Source organism: Oncorhynchus masou, chromosome 6 (assembly GCF_036934945.1).
Source record: "Oncorhynchus masou masou isolate Uvic2021 chromosome 6, UVic_Omas_1.1, whole genome shotgun sequence".
Taxonomy (NCBI): Eukaryota; Metazoa; Chordata; class Actinopteri; order Salmoniformes; family Salmonidae; genus Oncorhynchus; species Oncorhynchus masou.
The window spans coordinates 71700719-71714931 of NC_088217.1; the positions used below are offsets into that span (position 1 = coordinate 71700719).

At 45.8% G+C, this 14213-nt stretch overlaps 1 protein-coding gene across 2 annotated transcripts in view; it reads left to right on the forward strand.

Moving 5' to 3' along the window:
* Window positions 1–14213, forward strand: part of LOC135542573 (cytoplasmic protein NCK2-like) — a 53434-nt gene that overhangs the window by 36192 nt on the left and 3029 nt on the right. Inside the window, exon 2 of one of the 2 annotated variants that reach the window (XM_064969658.1) lies at window positions 5402–5640. In XM_064969658.1, coding sequence (XP_064825730.1) covers window positions 5415–5640 — 226 coding nt within the window. In that variant the 5' untranslated portion in view covers window positions 5402–5414. Of the gene's footprint in view, window positions 1–5398; window positions 5641–14213 lie in introns of both variants that reach the window. The other variant, XM_064969657.1, reaches the window with a different exon arrangement.

The following is a 14213-nucleotide window of genomic DNA, read 5'->3' on the forward strand; positions in this document are numbered from 1 at the left end:
TCCTCCTTTCTCTAATGAAATACATCACTCTTTCTTTCTCCCTCTCTGTCTTTCTGCCCCCTCTCTTTCTCGCTCCCTTTGTATTACTCACCCCAACCCTCTCTCTCACCCCCCCATCTTTCTCTTAGTCTCCCCTCTCCTCCCCTTCTCTCCTGGTTCTCAGATGAATGAAAAGGATCCTCAAATTGGATTACAGAGCTAGGTGAGATGGAGATGAAGGAATTGGCTAAATTGGGCCTGGTTAAACTCGTTAGGAATCTCTCTCTACAGGCAGCGCCGACCCTGCTGCACATTTATGCAATTACACTGAAAAGTGGTCCACGTCCTCCCCAGCCTCCTGATAGGGTAATCCCTGCTCTCCTGACCTCCATAATCACTCTCTGTTATTGGTTAACACATGCTTTGTGTCCTAATGATCTATTAAAGACTTTAATAATAACTTTAAATAATACCTTCTTTTCCTTCCTCTCAGTTCAGTATTTTATTTGTGGAAATGCACAATATACACAAGATGCACAATAAGAAAGTGATGTTGTGTGTGTGTGTGTGTGTGTGTGTGTGTGTGTGTGTGTGTGTGTGTGTGTGTGATGAGGCTGAGATCTTGACCTTCTGTCTCAGTTCTCTCCTGAGATGCCAGAGCAGGTCGCGATCTTCTAAACCCTCCTGAATAAGCCTCGGACAGCTTGTCTCCATCTTCTGAGAAGAAAATGCATTATAGTTATTTCTCCATGTTGTCAGATTCCTATACTCTACCATAACTGTTTTGACTGATTTAAGGTGTGAGCAATGTTCTATTTCCCTTTTATGAAATATTACATCTCTTGAAGAACTTACCACGGCACCATGCTGGCGTTTCCACTGCACACCGAGCTGAACAGGGTGTGAGCAGACAGAGCAGAGTGGTGATGGAACAAGACGACAATCTAGCGGAGTTTGTACGTCTCAGGTCAAAACATGGATAGCCATTGCTATCAATAACAATCATTTTGAAAAGATTGTCATTTACATGATTACTTTAGAGAGGAAAAATGCCCGCAATGGATGTTACGCCCTCCGTTATGGATGTTACGCCCTCCGTTAGGGATGTTACGCCCTCCGTTAGGGATGTTACGCCCTCCGTTAGGGATGTTACGCCCTCCGTTAGGGATGTTACGCCCTCCGTTAGGGATGTTACGCCCTCCGTTATGGATGTTACGCCCCGCCGTTAGGGATGTTACGCCCGCCGTTAGGGATGTTACGCCCTCCGTTATGGATGTTACGCCCTCCGTTATGGATGTTACGCCCTCCGTTAGGGATGTTACGCCCCGCCGTTAGGGATGTTACGCCCTCCGTTAGGGATGTTACGCCATCCGTTATGGATGTTACGCCCGCCGTTAGGGATGTTACGCCCTCCGTTAGGGATGTTACGCCATCCGTTAGGGATGTTACGCACTCCGTTAGGGATGTTACGCCATCCGTTATGGATGTTACGCCCGCCGTTAGGGATGTTACGCCATCCGTTAGGGATGTTACGCCCTCCGTTAGGGATGTTACGCCCTCCGTTATGGATGTTACGCCCTATGTTATGGATGTTACGCCCTCCGTTATGGATGTTACGTCCGCCGTTATGGATGTTACGCCCTCCGTTATGGATGTTACGTCCGCCGTTATGGATGTTACGCCCTCCGTTATGGATGTTACGCCCTCCGTTATGGATGTTACGCCCTCCGTTATGGATGTACGTCTGCCGTTATGGATGTTACGTCTGCCGTTATGGATGTTACGCCCTCCGTTATGGATGTTACGCCCTCCGTTATGGATGTTACGCCCTCCGTTATGGATGTTACGCCTGCCGTTATGGAACTCTTATATAGACAATCAAATCTTAATGATCAAAATCTATCTTAACGCATTTGTCATTTTGAGGTTTAAAAAATCAGCAGTAGGCATAGTACATCATGATTGTATAATTACAGGCAGTCTGAATATAGTGTACAAGGCCAGGCACCACAACCTTATACATTACCTTTTTTTCTCTTTATCAATATGATTTGTATCCACTTTTAGGGACACTGAATGAAGTCTTTATATTTTGGGGTGCTTTCAGTTGAAAAGTCACTCCAGGGCTTTCAACAGATTGTTGATAAATACTCTTCTCATCTTTCTGTCTAAAAAACAGTACTGCCAAGTAGGAGAAATTCACTTCTGCATATATTATATTTGGCAAGAGAATCTTAGCTAGAACACATACATTTTCAAGATATCAACAATTTCAAGAATTCAACAATTGCTTCAGGGAGAGTCTAAAGACTACTTCTCAGAACCAGCACACTAAATCTGGTGAATGCCAAAGCTTCAGAAGTTAAGATATCACATCAATAGTGATGGGGGAAATTGATGCACTTACATATCGAGAATATTTTTGACGATATATTGTATCGTTTTGACTATCCCAATATTCTTTTTTGTGCTAGTTGACTGGACCTGAACCAAAATGTTTTTCCTTCATAGCTTGTTCTCCATCTTCTTAAAAAAAAATAGAGAGCCACACTTGTTTTCTCATGACCGTTACATTACCTGTCTCTTGTTTGTCTGCAGCAGACATATGGTGAACAATATGTTTGGACTGTGGAATCGCAATAAAATCACAGTATTGACTCGCAATACATACAGAATTGTGAGATTTGCAATACATATCATATAGGCATCTAAGTATCGCGATAATGTCATATTTACAAGACAGTAGAACACAACTCAAGACACTTACATTTGTTCTTTATTGCTTCATGAACACCTCATATCCATAACTAACACTGGCTGACAGCTGTGAGTGGAAAAACAAGCTCTGTGAGCCCTTTATTAAAGCCACGAAATACGAAAGTGTAAAAACATTTTTTGAGACTTGGCCTCCTACACTGTAATGGTCAAAATTCATGCAATTTCCTCTTTAAACTGCTATAAACAAGAAAACTGCAACATATAGACATAAGCATAATTGTGAATGTAGTTTAGTTTGAATATGCCTAACTTTATTGTATATGCTTAGGTTGACTTTCCCACGGAATCATCCAATGCTTGGGATAAAACCTACAAGGTTTTTCTTTAAAGAAAAGGAGCTTAGGGTACAATCAGACGGAAGTCAAGTTGACTAACTAAAACTGTATAATCAAATCAAGATAGTTTAATATGCGTTGAGGTTAATATGTTTTATGGCTTTGCAATTTGCATATCTGTTTTCAGCATTAGGCCCAAAAGCAACTTCTGCTTGAAAAGAATGTACTTGTTTGTGTCTTTAACCCTGCCAGTTGATGAGAGTAGATTGACAGCCTTTATCAGGCTCTTCCTGCCCTACACTCATTGATGAGAGAGGAAAGAATTCCAGTCGTGTGACATCGCTCTCAGACAATAGTGGCTTTCTCTTGCTGGGTCACTGAGGTTCTTTACTTGTAGCCTTACTGAGTCATATCGATCTCAATGGGCTGTAGAAATAACAGCGAATCAGTAAAGAGACATCTGACGACACAGCCCTTGCAGCCCCACCTACTTGTTTCTGGTTAAACCTATTCTTAGTCTAAAGAGCACTTTCAATCGAGGCGCGCGTGCTTTTTATTCAGAGTTTGATCTGGGTCTGCGAAACTGTCCTTCCGCGTTGAAAAGAAAGACCGTATGATCGGTGAATAAGGCGGTCTCAGTCAGGCGGAGAAGTGGCCAGTGGTTAGTGTGACAGCTCTGAGGTGTGTGCATTATCATTTTTGCTTGGCGCTTGGAACCTCCCAGCCCCCCTCCCTGACTTGTCAAGATGCCGTCTCGCGGAGGGTGATGGGTGAGAGGGCTGGGGACTCCGGTGCCGGCTGGCTCACAACCTCAGGGTGTCAGGACGATGTGGGAGCGCACCTCTGACTGGCCCTGGAAGGAAAAATAGCCTGTCACTGCAATATCTCTCTGACACCACACAGTCTTGCTGGAGACACCATCCAGTAAAAGAGCGCTCCATATTGTCTCTCTCTCTGTCTGGCTTTCTCATTCTCTCTCTCTCTCTCTCTCTCTCTCTCTCTCTCTCTCTCTCTCTCTCTCTCTCTCTCTCTCTCACTGTCTCCTTTTCTACTCCCCCTCTCATCTCTTTTACTTCCCCCCATGTCCCTAATGTCTCTATCTTGGTATCTCCCTCCCTCCCTCCCTCCCTCCCTCCCTCTCCCTCCCCCTCCCTCCCTCCCTCCCTCCCTCCCTCCCTCCCTCCCTCCCTCCCCCTCCCTCCCTCCCTCCCTCCCTCCATGAATAGACACCAGTCCTTGTGTTGTTTACCCTCAGTATGCAGCAGCACTAGATATCTCCTGGATTTGTTTGATTTATTCCTTATTAGGCCTGCAGGTGCTGGCTGCCTTACCTCCCTCCCTCTCTCTCTCTCTCTTTCGCTCTCCCTTCCTCCCTCCCTCTTTCCATAAGCCATGTTTTATAGACACATTTAACATAGAACAGTGCTCTGCTCAGTGTGTCACTGAATAATTCAGTACATTTAAGATGAATACGAGAAGCTGGTAAAAAGGAGAGGAGGCTCGTGTGGTTTGGAAGTAAAGCGTGAACTCCCAGCTTAGTGGTTCCTTTGATTACTTACCTCGAGTCCTGAGTGTCACACATGCTCATTTACGCACACACACACATACACACACACACACACACACACACACACACACACACACACACACACACACACACACACACACACACACACACACACACACACACACACACACACACACACACACACACGGTAGGTCTCAACCAACCTGGATTACAGGGCAGAGAGGCTCCGCTCTGCCAGATGTCTTACAACAACAGCTGTGTGACAGACACGCGAGTGCCAAGACGAGGCCTGCACACAGTCCGTCTGAGACACACACAGACCATAGTGGTGGATGGCACCATCCCTCTGAGAATGGCTTCAGAGTGAATGTGCGTGTGTGTGAGAAATGTTCTCTCTTTCTCTCTCTCTCTCTCTCTCTCGTGTTTTTCTAGGGTTGCACGGAAACGGCTCACCTCATCATTTTATTCATGTGTGTGTATTGCTGGTGTTCGTCTGTGTGTGCAATTTTGCGTGTTAAGTGCCTTGTTAACTAGGGCAGGGACAATTCCTTAGTATCGTGGCAAGGAAACAAAACACAAAGTGGATTTGACTTCTTTAGGAAAACAGAGCTAATATTGTAAACAAACATCATCATATCATCATCCAGAGTCCCATCTACTTGTTTTCCTAGCTGTAGCACACAATATTTTACATATATTGTTTTAAAAGGGCCAAATAGTTTTTGTGTTTTTCATTTTTGCCATGTAAAGAATATTGCGATAAGGGCATCACAGCAGCCCTGCAGTTAACCCCACCCTGCCCTAACAGTATGTCTCTCTGTGTCTCTCTCTGTTCCAGAAGGACTCCATGAAAAATGACGGAGGAGGTGATAGTTATAGCCAAGTGGGACTACTCGGCTCAGCAGGAACAGGAACTTGACATCCGGAAAAACGAGCGGCTGTGGCTCCTGGATGACAGCAAGACGTGGTGGAAGGTGAGGAACACCTCCAACCGGACCGGCTACGTCCCCTCTAACTATGTGGAGAGGAAAAACAGCTTAAAGAAGGCGTCGCTGGTGAAAAATATCAAAGACACACTCGGTGAGTTGGGTTAAGTGTGTGGGTGGGTGGACGAGGGTGGGTGTGTGTGCGCGTGTGTGTAAGACAGGGCATCTCTCTGCTGTTTTCTAGGGGTGCACAGAGGCGGCACGGCTCACACAATCTCGACATTGGGCTAAGTAGTGTGTGTGTGTGTGTGTGTGTGTGTGTGTGTGTGTGTGTGTGTGTGTGTGTGTCTTTTCTTCTCTGCTGTTTTCTAGGGGTGCCTCCACAGAGGCGTCTCACCTCATGTGATTAATGCGGAAAAAACACTGTTAAATGCTTGACTACCTCACACACTTACACTCTCCAGTTAGCAATGATTTCTCAAGGATGGTGATTTGTAAACAGTATGTTTAATACAGGAGACGTTTGTTTTGTAAGGCATCCCTTAGGCTATTCATTATCAGGCAAGGGAAAGCTGGTGTGATCGATCAGGAGAAATTCCGGTATTGAAGCAGCTTTTGTTCAGGCATTGAAGCGTCTTTTTCCAAGGTCAGAGGAGGTAAGGACTAATTAAATATGAAGTGCAGGGTTTTTCTTGGATGGACAACAGCTAGGATTAGCTGATCTCTGGTAATTCTCACTGTGGAATAATAGGGTAGAACTCTCACCCTTATTAGGCTAATGAATTAATCTCCGTTGGTAGAAACTAAGATGTTCATACTCACAGAGAATTGGAGATAATTTCCAATGGCGCGAAAGGGCAAGATAATGGCAGACACTCAAGAGTGATACTAGGCAATGGGAACTGACGTTGTGATGAGACGGAACCTTGCCATCCAATGTTATCAGTGAAGAATAGACGCTTGCATCAGAAATGCACAAGATAGATGAGACGTCGCACTAAAAGATTAGGATAACTAGCCAAGAGGATTTCTCCCACTGCCTTGCCTAGTTGTCAGAGGTCTTGACAGACAATGCAATTAAAAAAACCTGCAGTTTGCCTGTTCCCAGTGCGCGCGCACACACACACACACACACACACACACACACACACACACACACACACACACACACACACACACACACACACACACACACACACACACACACACACACACACACACACACACACACACACACACACACACACACACAGAGACCTAGTTGTTTGTTGTAAATGTTCCATTGCCATACTGGCTGGCAATGTTCTTATCCCTTCCTTGCTAACTAGCCAACTACGGTTAACTTATAGTCACGTCAAACAGTGCATCGAGGAATACAGCGTAGTAGCTGCATTTGCTTTGTTAAGCTGTTTTCTAGTGACATTTATTTGGTAAGATCCATAACAATGAGCTAATGATGCACCATTTCCTGGCATAGAAAATGTGCTCTCTCATCAGGACACTTGTTCAAAGGAGCTAGCCAACAACACAGCCAACACTACGTTTCGTTTGACCTGTTCTCTTCTCTGTTGACATTTCTTTGTATTTGTCTATAAAAATTATGCTGATTCATGATTTCGACTGGCTGAGAGAAGCTGCCTGTCTGTCTTGTCCTGACTCCCGGCCCCGACATGTTCATTACTATGGGACAGCTGGAGATCAAATGTCAATATTGAAACAATGTTGCAAATGTCAGAGAGACAGACAGCTCGTTCAAATACAGATCTCCGCTAATGAAAACCTATTGCTATTCTGAAATAAATGGGAGATCATGTCTAGATGCTTTTTACAGAGATCAAGTTTATAAATTGTCTGGCTGGGCTGACGAGACAGTGAGATTGAACAGTGTAAATAGGCATTTCCACGTTATAGCTTTAGCCGGTGGCAACTTGTGGAATTAACACCGGATGGAATGCGGTTTTAACCAATCAGCGTGCAAGATTAGAGCCTCCCGTTGTATAAATAGTGAGCAACCTGAGGGTGACTTCTGCTGCTAACAGTGACACATACTCTTCCCTATCAATCCAACTATTGATCAAGTAATATAACCCTGGAGACACTGTTTAAAGGGGGAACTCTAAATCCACTATAGCTCTCTTTGTTCTCTGGGCCCAGAGCACTGAGAGCACTGAAATAATGTTGTCAGGCCTGTAGTGAGACAAAGAGCTTTTTGGCTTTGCACGCACGCACGCACGCACGCCACACACACAAAGCCAGATCACAGGAGCATAGCTGGAATAGTTATTGAGGGTTATCTCTCTTTGAGATCGAGGCAGATGAACTGCTGTGAGGTGGGAGGTGAGTGTTACTGCTTTGTGCATTCCTCACACTCAAATACCATCAGGCTTACGTACTGTACACCGTGATTTCTAATGCGGACACACGCTTAAACGCACACACGCCTTGAACGCACCCACACACAGGTGAACTTGCCGACTGCTGTGTTCCTGTTGTATAGAATTGGTTGCATCCCCAATGGGGATGAGTAGAAATGTCAGTACATAAACCAATCATCTCCAGCCACCTGCTACAACCTTGGCTTCCTCCAAGGGCAACCCCTGTATGCGTGTGGCTGGACCTCCATCTGTTTTCTGATTGGTTATTACCAGGGTTACTTCAACCAGTGACACGTATGCCTTCTCCAAGGCAGGTGGTGTGCCTTGTTTTCACTGGAATAACCTGAGAGACAATATTAGTTTTAGTCACCAGTTGATTTGAATCCTACCTAGTGTAAGCTTACTTATTTTCTATGTTTATTTAGTCATTCATAAAGCGGTGTGTGTGTGTGTGTGTGTGTGTGTGTGTGTGTGTGTGTGTGTGTGTGTGTGTGTGTGTGTGTGTGTGTGTGTGTGTGTGTGTGTGTGTGTGTGTGTGTGTTCGCTCCATCCTAAGTAATCAGGTTTGTGCAGTACATAATCATCTCTAACCACATAGGTGTTATAATTAGCAACACAACTGCAGCCCTTTGTAGTGATTGAAATGAGCTCCGTTTCTGTGTTGGAGCTGGAGTCTACTGATGGGCATCCAGTGTGTTCTTAGCTCCCCATTGGGTGCCCGTCAGTATAGTGGTCTGCCTGTGGAAACGTTGGCTCCGTTCACCTTCCCACAGAGAATGGCCTGGTGCCAACCAACCCAGCTAGGATGAAACTCAACTCCATGTCCTCAGTTCATCTCAATGGAACAGTTCACATTGGCTGCCTCGGAAATAGGCACCCTGTTCCCTACATAGTGCACTACTTTCTTTTTATATACCAGAGCTCAGGTCAAAAGTAGTGCACTATGTAGTGAATAGGGTGCCATTTGGGACACAGACAGTCTTGCCAACAGGAACCTTTCAAAACAACTAAAACTATAATCTATCTTAATGTTTCTTTACGGGCTATTGAATAATCATGACATTAAACAAACATGAGTTGGGTAATGAACCAATAAGGCCCGAGGGGGTCTGGTTTATGGCCAATATACCACAGCTAAGGGCTGTTCTTAAGCATGACGCAGAGTGCCTGGATGTAGCCCTTAGCCGTGGTATATTGGTCATATACCACAACCCGCAGAGGTGCCTTATTGCTTTTATAAACTGGTTACCAACGTAATTAGATCAGTAAAAAGAAATGTCTTTCTCGTCATACCCGTGGTGTGAGTCCGATATACGACGGCTGTCAGCCAATCAGCATCCAGGGCTTGAACCACCCAGTTCATAATGACAAATAAATCATGTTTGTCGAAGATGAGGCTAATTAAAATTGGTTGACATAAGGCAGTCAAGTAGATTTAATTGTGTTTAAATGAACCCTTCAAGTACAGTTGTCTGATGATGATATTTTTAAGAAATGACTCTTGCTTATCTGTGATTCTGTGAACAAGGTGGTTAACAGAGGCCTTTCGTCTTGATTTAACTACATTCTTTATGAGTCTTGACACTCTGCAGACCTCATTCTGGTGTGCTACTTCCATTTGATTTGATGTTTTCTCTCTCATAATGTCATCGTATTACGGGTTGTGTTCAGGCCACTGTTAAAGCTATAGGTTACTGGCCAATGGCTCTATCAATACGCTGTTCGACCATTCAGGGCTGGCAGGACATTGTTGTTACGGATCGATTTGTTGCCATGCGAGGTATATGGTCACGTTGTCTTTGCTTACAACTTCAGGGGCCCGATGTAGTATGCTGCTCAGGTAGGGGAGACAACGTGCCTTCTAGCTAACCAGAGGGTTGCTGGTAAATGTTAGCATTTTGAAAATGTGTCTTTTCAAGCTGGTCGCATTGCAGGCCTGATATAAAGATCAAACTACGTTGTCTTCTGTCGGGAACTTGTGAGATGCGTTTGACAAAAAGTGGTGCTCGGCTTACTCCCAGCCAGATGCTGCTACTGCTGAGGTTTCTTCCTATCTGATTGAAGAGACTTGTCAAGGGAATTGTGTCTGTGATGGGCGATCTGAGGACAGTAGAACAGACGGAGAAATGGCTGCTCAGACAAGAACGACTAAGGCTTGATTTGACAAGTGACAGAGAGCGACGGGGAGCCGTAGAGGGGTGTAGAGTTAAACGACTAGAGTATTGTCTGGGAGACGAGCACTCTCGCCTCCTCTAATCCCTCCATCCTACTAAACTATCTTCCTCTCCATCTTCCTCCATCCCTCTCTTCCTCTAAGTACACCCACACAGCTTTCTCAGCTATCATCCAGAACCCCCCCCCCCCGCCATTTACAGAAAATGAGTTCCCGTCAAACCTCAGATAATCATCTTACTCTGTTATTCATCAGTGATTGTGGGGTAGATATAGGTAGAAATAGCCTAGGTATTCGTTTACAGTATATCCTCCTTGTGCTGGAATTCAATTTCAGACCGAGGCACGGAGAAGAAGATCAGCTTTATGAAAATTGAATAAATCGAAAGTTGTTGGCGAGTGATTCATTGGTCTCATACCACACCTTAAGTGATGTGTCTCATCAGGAGAGAGAGGAAGGAGAGGGAGAGAGAGACAGAGTGGGAAGAGGGAGGGAGAGAGAGACATGGTTGGAGGAGAGAGAGGAGGTAGGAGAGAGAAGAGGGAGCGAGTGAAAAGAGCGAGACAGACTGGGAGAGAGCAGAAGAGAGCATCGCTGCTTTCATGGACACCAAGTGCCACCTGGGCTCACATTCTTCTTGTGGATCACACTCCTACTTAATTGGTCCACCGCCCACCATGCTATTATCTATTATTGGAGACCATCAGCTTTATATTCCAAAGAGAACATTCTGACTAAGCACGGCCTGTTCCATTCATCAGCCCATGAAATGGGCCTATATCTGGGATTGATACTGAATAGCTTGGCATTCACTTCTCATCAAATGACTTTCTTTTCTCACTCCCCCAGTACCACTGCAGTAGCCATACATGATTAGTGTTACTCTGCAATCACCATTGTGCTACATTGAACAGTTGTCCCCAGGTCCTCCACATTGCTTCCTTGCAGCGAGCTGGATGGGGTTGTCCCTGGCCTGTTCTCCTTAATCAGCGTAAGTTAAGAGCGTATGGTTAAGCATCCATGAGTCAGCTGTATGGGTCCACACTGTGACTCGCCTTGGGCCTGGTGGAATTGATGGCTTGGTGAAGGCTCAATTAATGGATGACTTGGCGTGGGCCCAGTTGAATGGATGACTTGGTGTGGGCCTAGTTGAATGGATGACTTGGTGTGGGCCTAGTTGAATGGATGACTTGGTATGGGCCCAGTTGAATGGATGACTTGGATTGGGCCCAGTTGAATGGATGACTTGGTGTGGGGCCAGTTGAATGGATGACTTGGATTGGGCCCAGTTGAATGGATGACTTGGTGTGGGCCCAGTTGAATGGATGACTTGGTGTGGGCCCAGTTGAATGGATGACTTGGACTGGGCCCAGTTGAATGGATGACTTGGTATGGGCCCAGTTGAATGGATGACTTGGTGTGGGCCCAGTTGAATGGATGACTTGGTATGGGCCCAGTTGAATGGATGACTTGGTATGGGCCCAGTTGAATGGATGACTTGGATTGGGCTCAGCTGAATGGATGACTTGTATTGGGCCCAGCTGAATGGATGACTTGGATTGGGCCCAGTTGAATGGATGACTTGGATTGGGCCCAGCTGAATGGATGACTTGGTGTGGGCCCAGTTGAATGGATGACTTGGTGTGGGCCCAGTTGAATGGATGACTTGGTATGGGCCCACTCTTTATTTTTTTGTATTTTACCCCCAATTTCAATCTTTTCTCATCACTGCAACTCCAACTGGCTCGGGAGGCGAAGGTCGAGTCATGCGTCCTCCGAAACAAGACCCACCAAACCGCGTTTCTTAACCCGCCCGCTTAACCCAGAAGCCAGCCGCACCAATGTATCGGAGGAAACATCATTCACCTGACAACAGAGGTTAGCGTGCAGGCGCCCAGCCCGCCACAAGGAGTCGCTAGAGCACGATGAGCATAGTAAAGCCCCCCCCCCGTCCAAACCCTCCCCTAACCCGGACGACGCTGGACCAATTGTGCTTTACAATTGTGCTTTAGGGTCTCAAGGCACTTCCTCACGATTTATGCCTACTTAATTAAAAAAATAGCTTTCAGGTTCCAATTATCGCTTGTTGTTGTCTAATTAGTATTGTCACTGTCACTGTGTTGCTTAGTGGGGGCGACTGTGAGTTAGTGTGTCGTTACTATTGTGGTGTGTGAGCGCAACACAGAGTACCTTGTTTGTTGTTACATGCTGCAGAGGAATGAGCATGAAAGTCATGGATCAGATGTCAGTTTGCTAAGGAAGGAAGGTGTGTCATCGCTTAGAAAAGTTGTGTGTGTGTTCATAGACAAGCGTGTGTGTGTAAATGCCAATCTCCCTGCCTGCCACTTGATCTACAACCCTTGAAATGCCATCGGCCCTACCATGTAAAACAACAGCCCAGTACGCTCCAGTATGTAAAGCGAATGTTAGCTTTTTCCTTTATTTCTGTGAAAGCTATAAATAGTGACTGTGCCTCCTCCTCACAGTTTGTTGTGTGAGGGGTGGAATGGCCTGTTGATGGGGGATAGTTGTGACAGGGGCTAAGTGATGGTATTTCACCCTCTCCCCCCCCCCCCCCGCTCCCCTCCCAAGGTCACTGAAACGGAAGCAGCTACTTACCCCAGTTCTCCCTGTGGACGCTGCCACTGGCCTTGCTGTGTCATGGTGAAGGCTGATTCATGGAGACGAGGGCTGTCTTCTCGTCATTTTAACTCTGAGGGTGTATTATTCTGTTTGTTGTGGGTCTTATTTGACTCAGTTGGTCCGTCATGCTGTTCGTCTCCATGCTGTGTGTGTGTGTGTGTGTGTGTGTGTGTGTGTGTGTGTGTGTGTGTGTGTGTGTGTGTGTGTGTGTGTGTGTGTGTGTGTGTGTGTGTGTGCGTCCGTGTGTGCGTGTTTCTCAGTATGAGGATCTAGGCTAGTCTGTGATTGAACCAGTATCTGGGCAAAGGATCCTCTTCCGGACCAAAACAATACATTGAAATGTTTATTTAGTTCTTTGGAAGTACATACCGGGCGTAACGGCAGTAAATGACGATAGTTGCAGGCAAAGCGTATTTAGTGAGTGACATGTATTTTAACATTCTAGCGCTTGCAGACCGTGTGAATGGTAACTTTCTGGGCAGAGAGGAGATCTCGTCATATACATCGACTCCTCTTTTTCACGAGGGTAGTACGATAACAGGAGACCCGGGAGGAGGTCTATGATTTAATCATGTTTTTTCTGGTCCCACCGGCTTTGTGTCATCATGTTATCTGTGTTGCGTGTAACTGGTCATGTGTGAGCTATGCGATGCTTCCCGTGAGCAGGTGTGTTTGTAATTGTGAGATGAGTTCCACATTTGAATACAAGTGTATGTCTCTGTGTGCGTGCAGCCCATCTCATCTCCAGGTTTGCGTGCTCTTGTATGTCTGCTAAGAACGGAGTGTTGCTGTTCACTCACAACAAAGACCCTCCTTGGTTGGCTGCGTGCTCCATCAGAGCAGAAGGCCAGTTAAGCGTCAAGAACACAGAAGGTCAGAAAGCCTCGTTGTTTCATGCATGAGATGGGGAGTGGAGGAAGAGATGGGGGAGATGGAGGAAAGGGGTTGTTTGTGACCTTTCGGAGTGCTCCCCTACCTGGCTGAGAGGGTTGAGGTTAATTCTCTCTGACACTAGGCTTTAAATGGCAATGATCCTCTTCCTTCTGCTTGCATTAGTGATTCTCTATATTGTCTTAAATACATGTGTAAATGTTCAGAGAGCGAGTTAGAGGGATTGAGAGTCTAAAGTGAAAGGAGTAGTCGAATTTTCCGGGAGTAGTTTACAGTGGGGGACCAGTTTGGGGGGTTGTTATTAAAAGAGGTTAAAGGTTAATATTTTCCAGCAAGAGAGCCAACCGAACAAATGGCACCCTATTCCAAATGGTACCATATTCCCTACATATTGCAATACCTTTGACCAGAGCCCTGTGTTTTGACCGAGGCCCATAGGGCTCTGGTCAGAAGTAGTGCACTATTTAGGGAATAGGGTGCCATTTTGGATGCAAACAATGTCCACCCTTCCGACCAACTCAGTGTCATCCGATCTGCGTTTCCTGTCTCCTAAACAACCTTCCTGCACAGTGGTCTGGTCAGTAGCTGCCTGAGAGGAATTAACATCGCCTGTCAATACCCAGAACCCCCCTTGTCTCTCCTCTG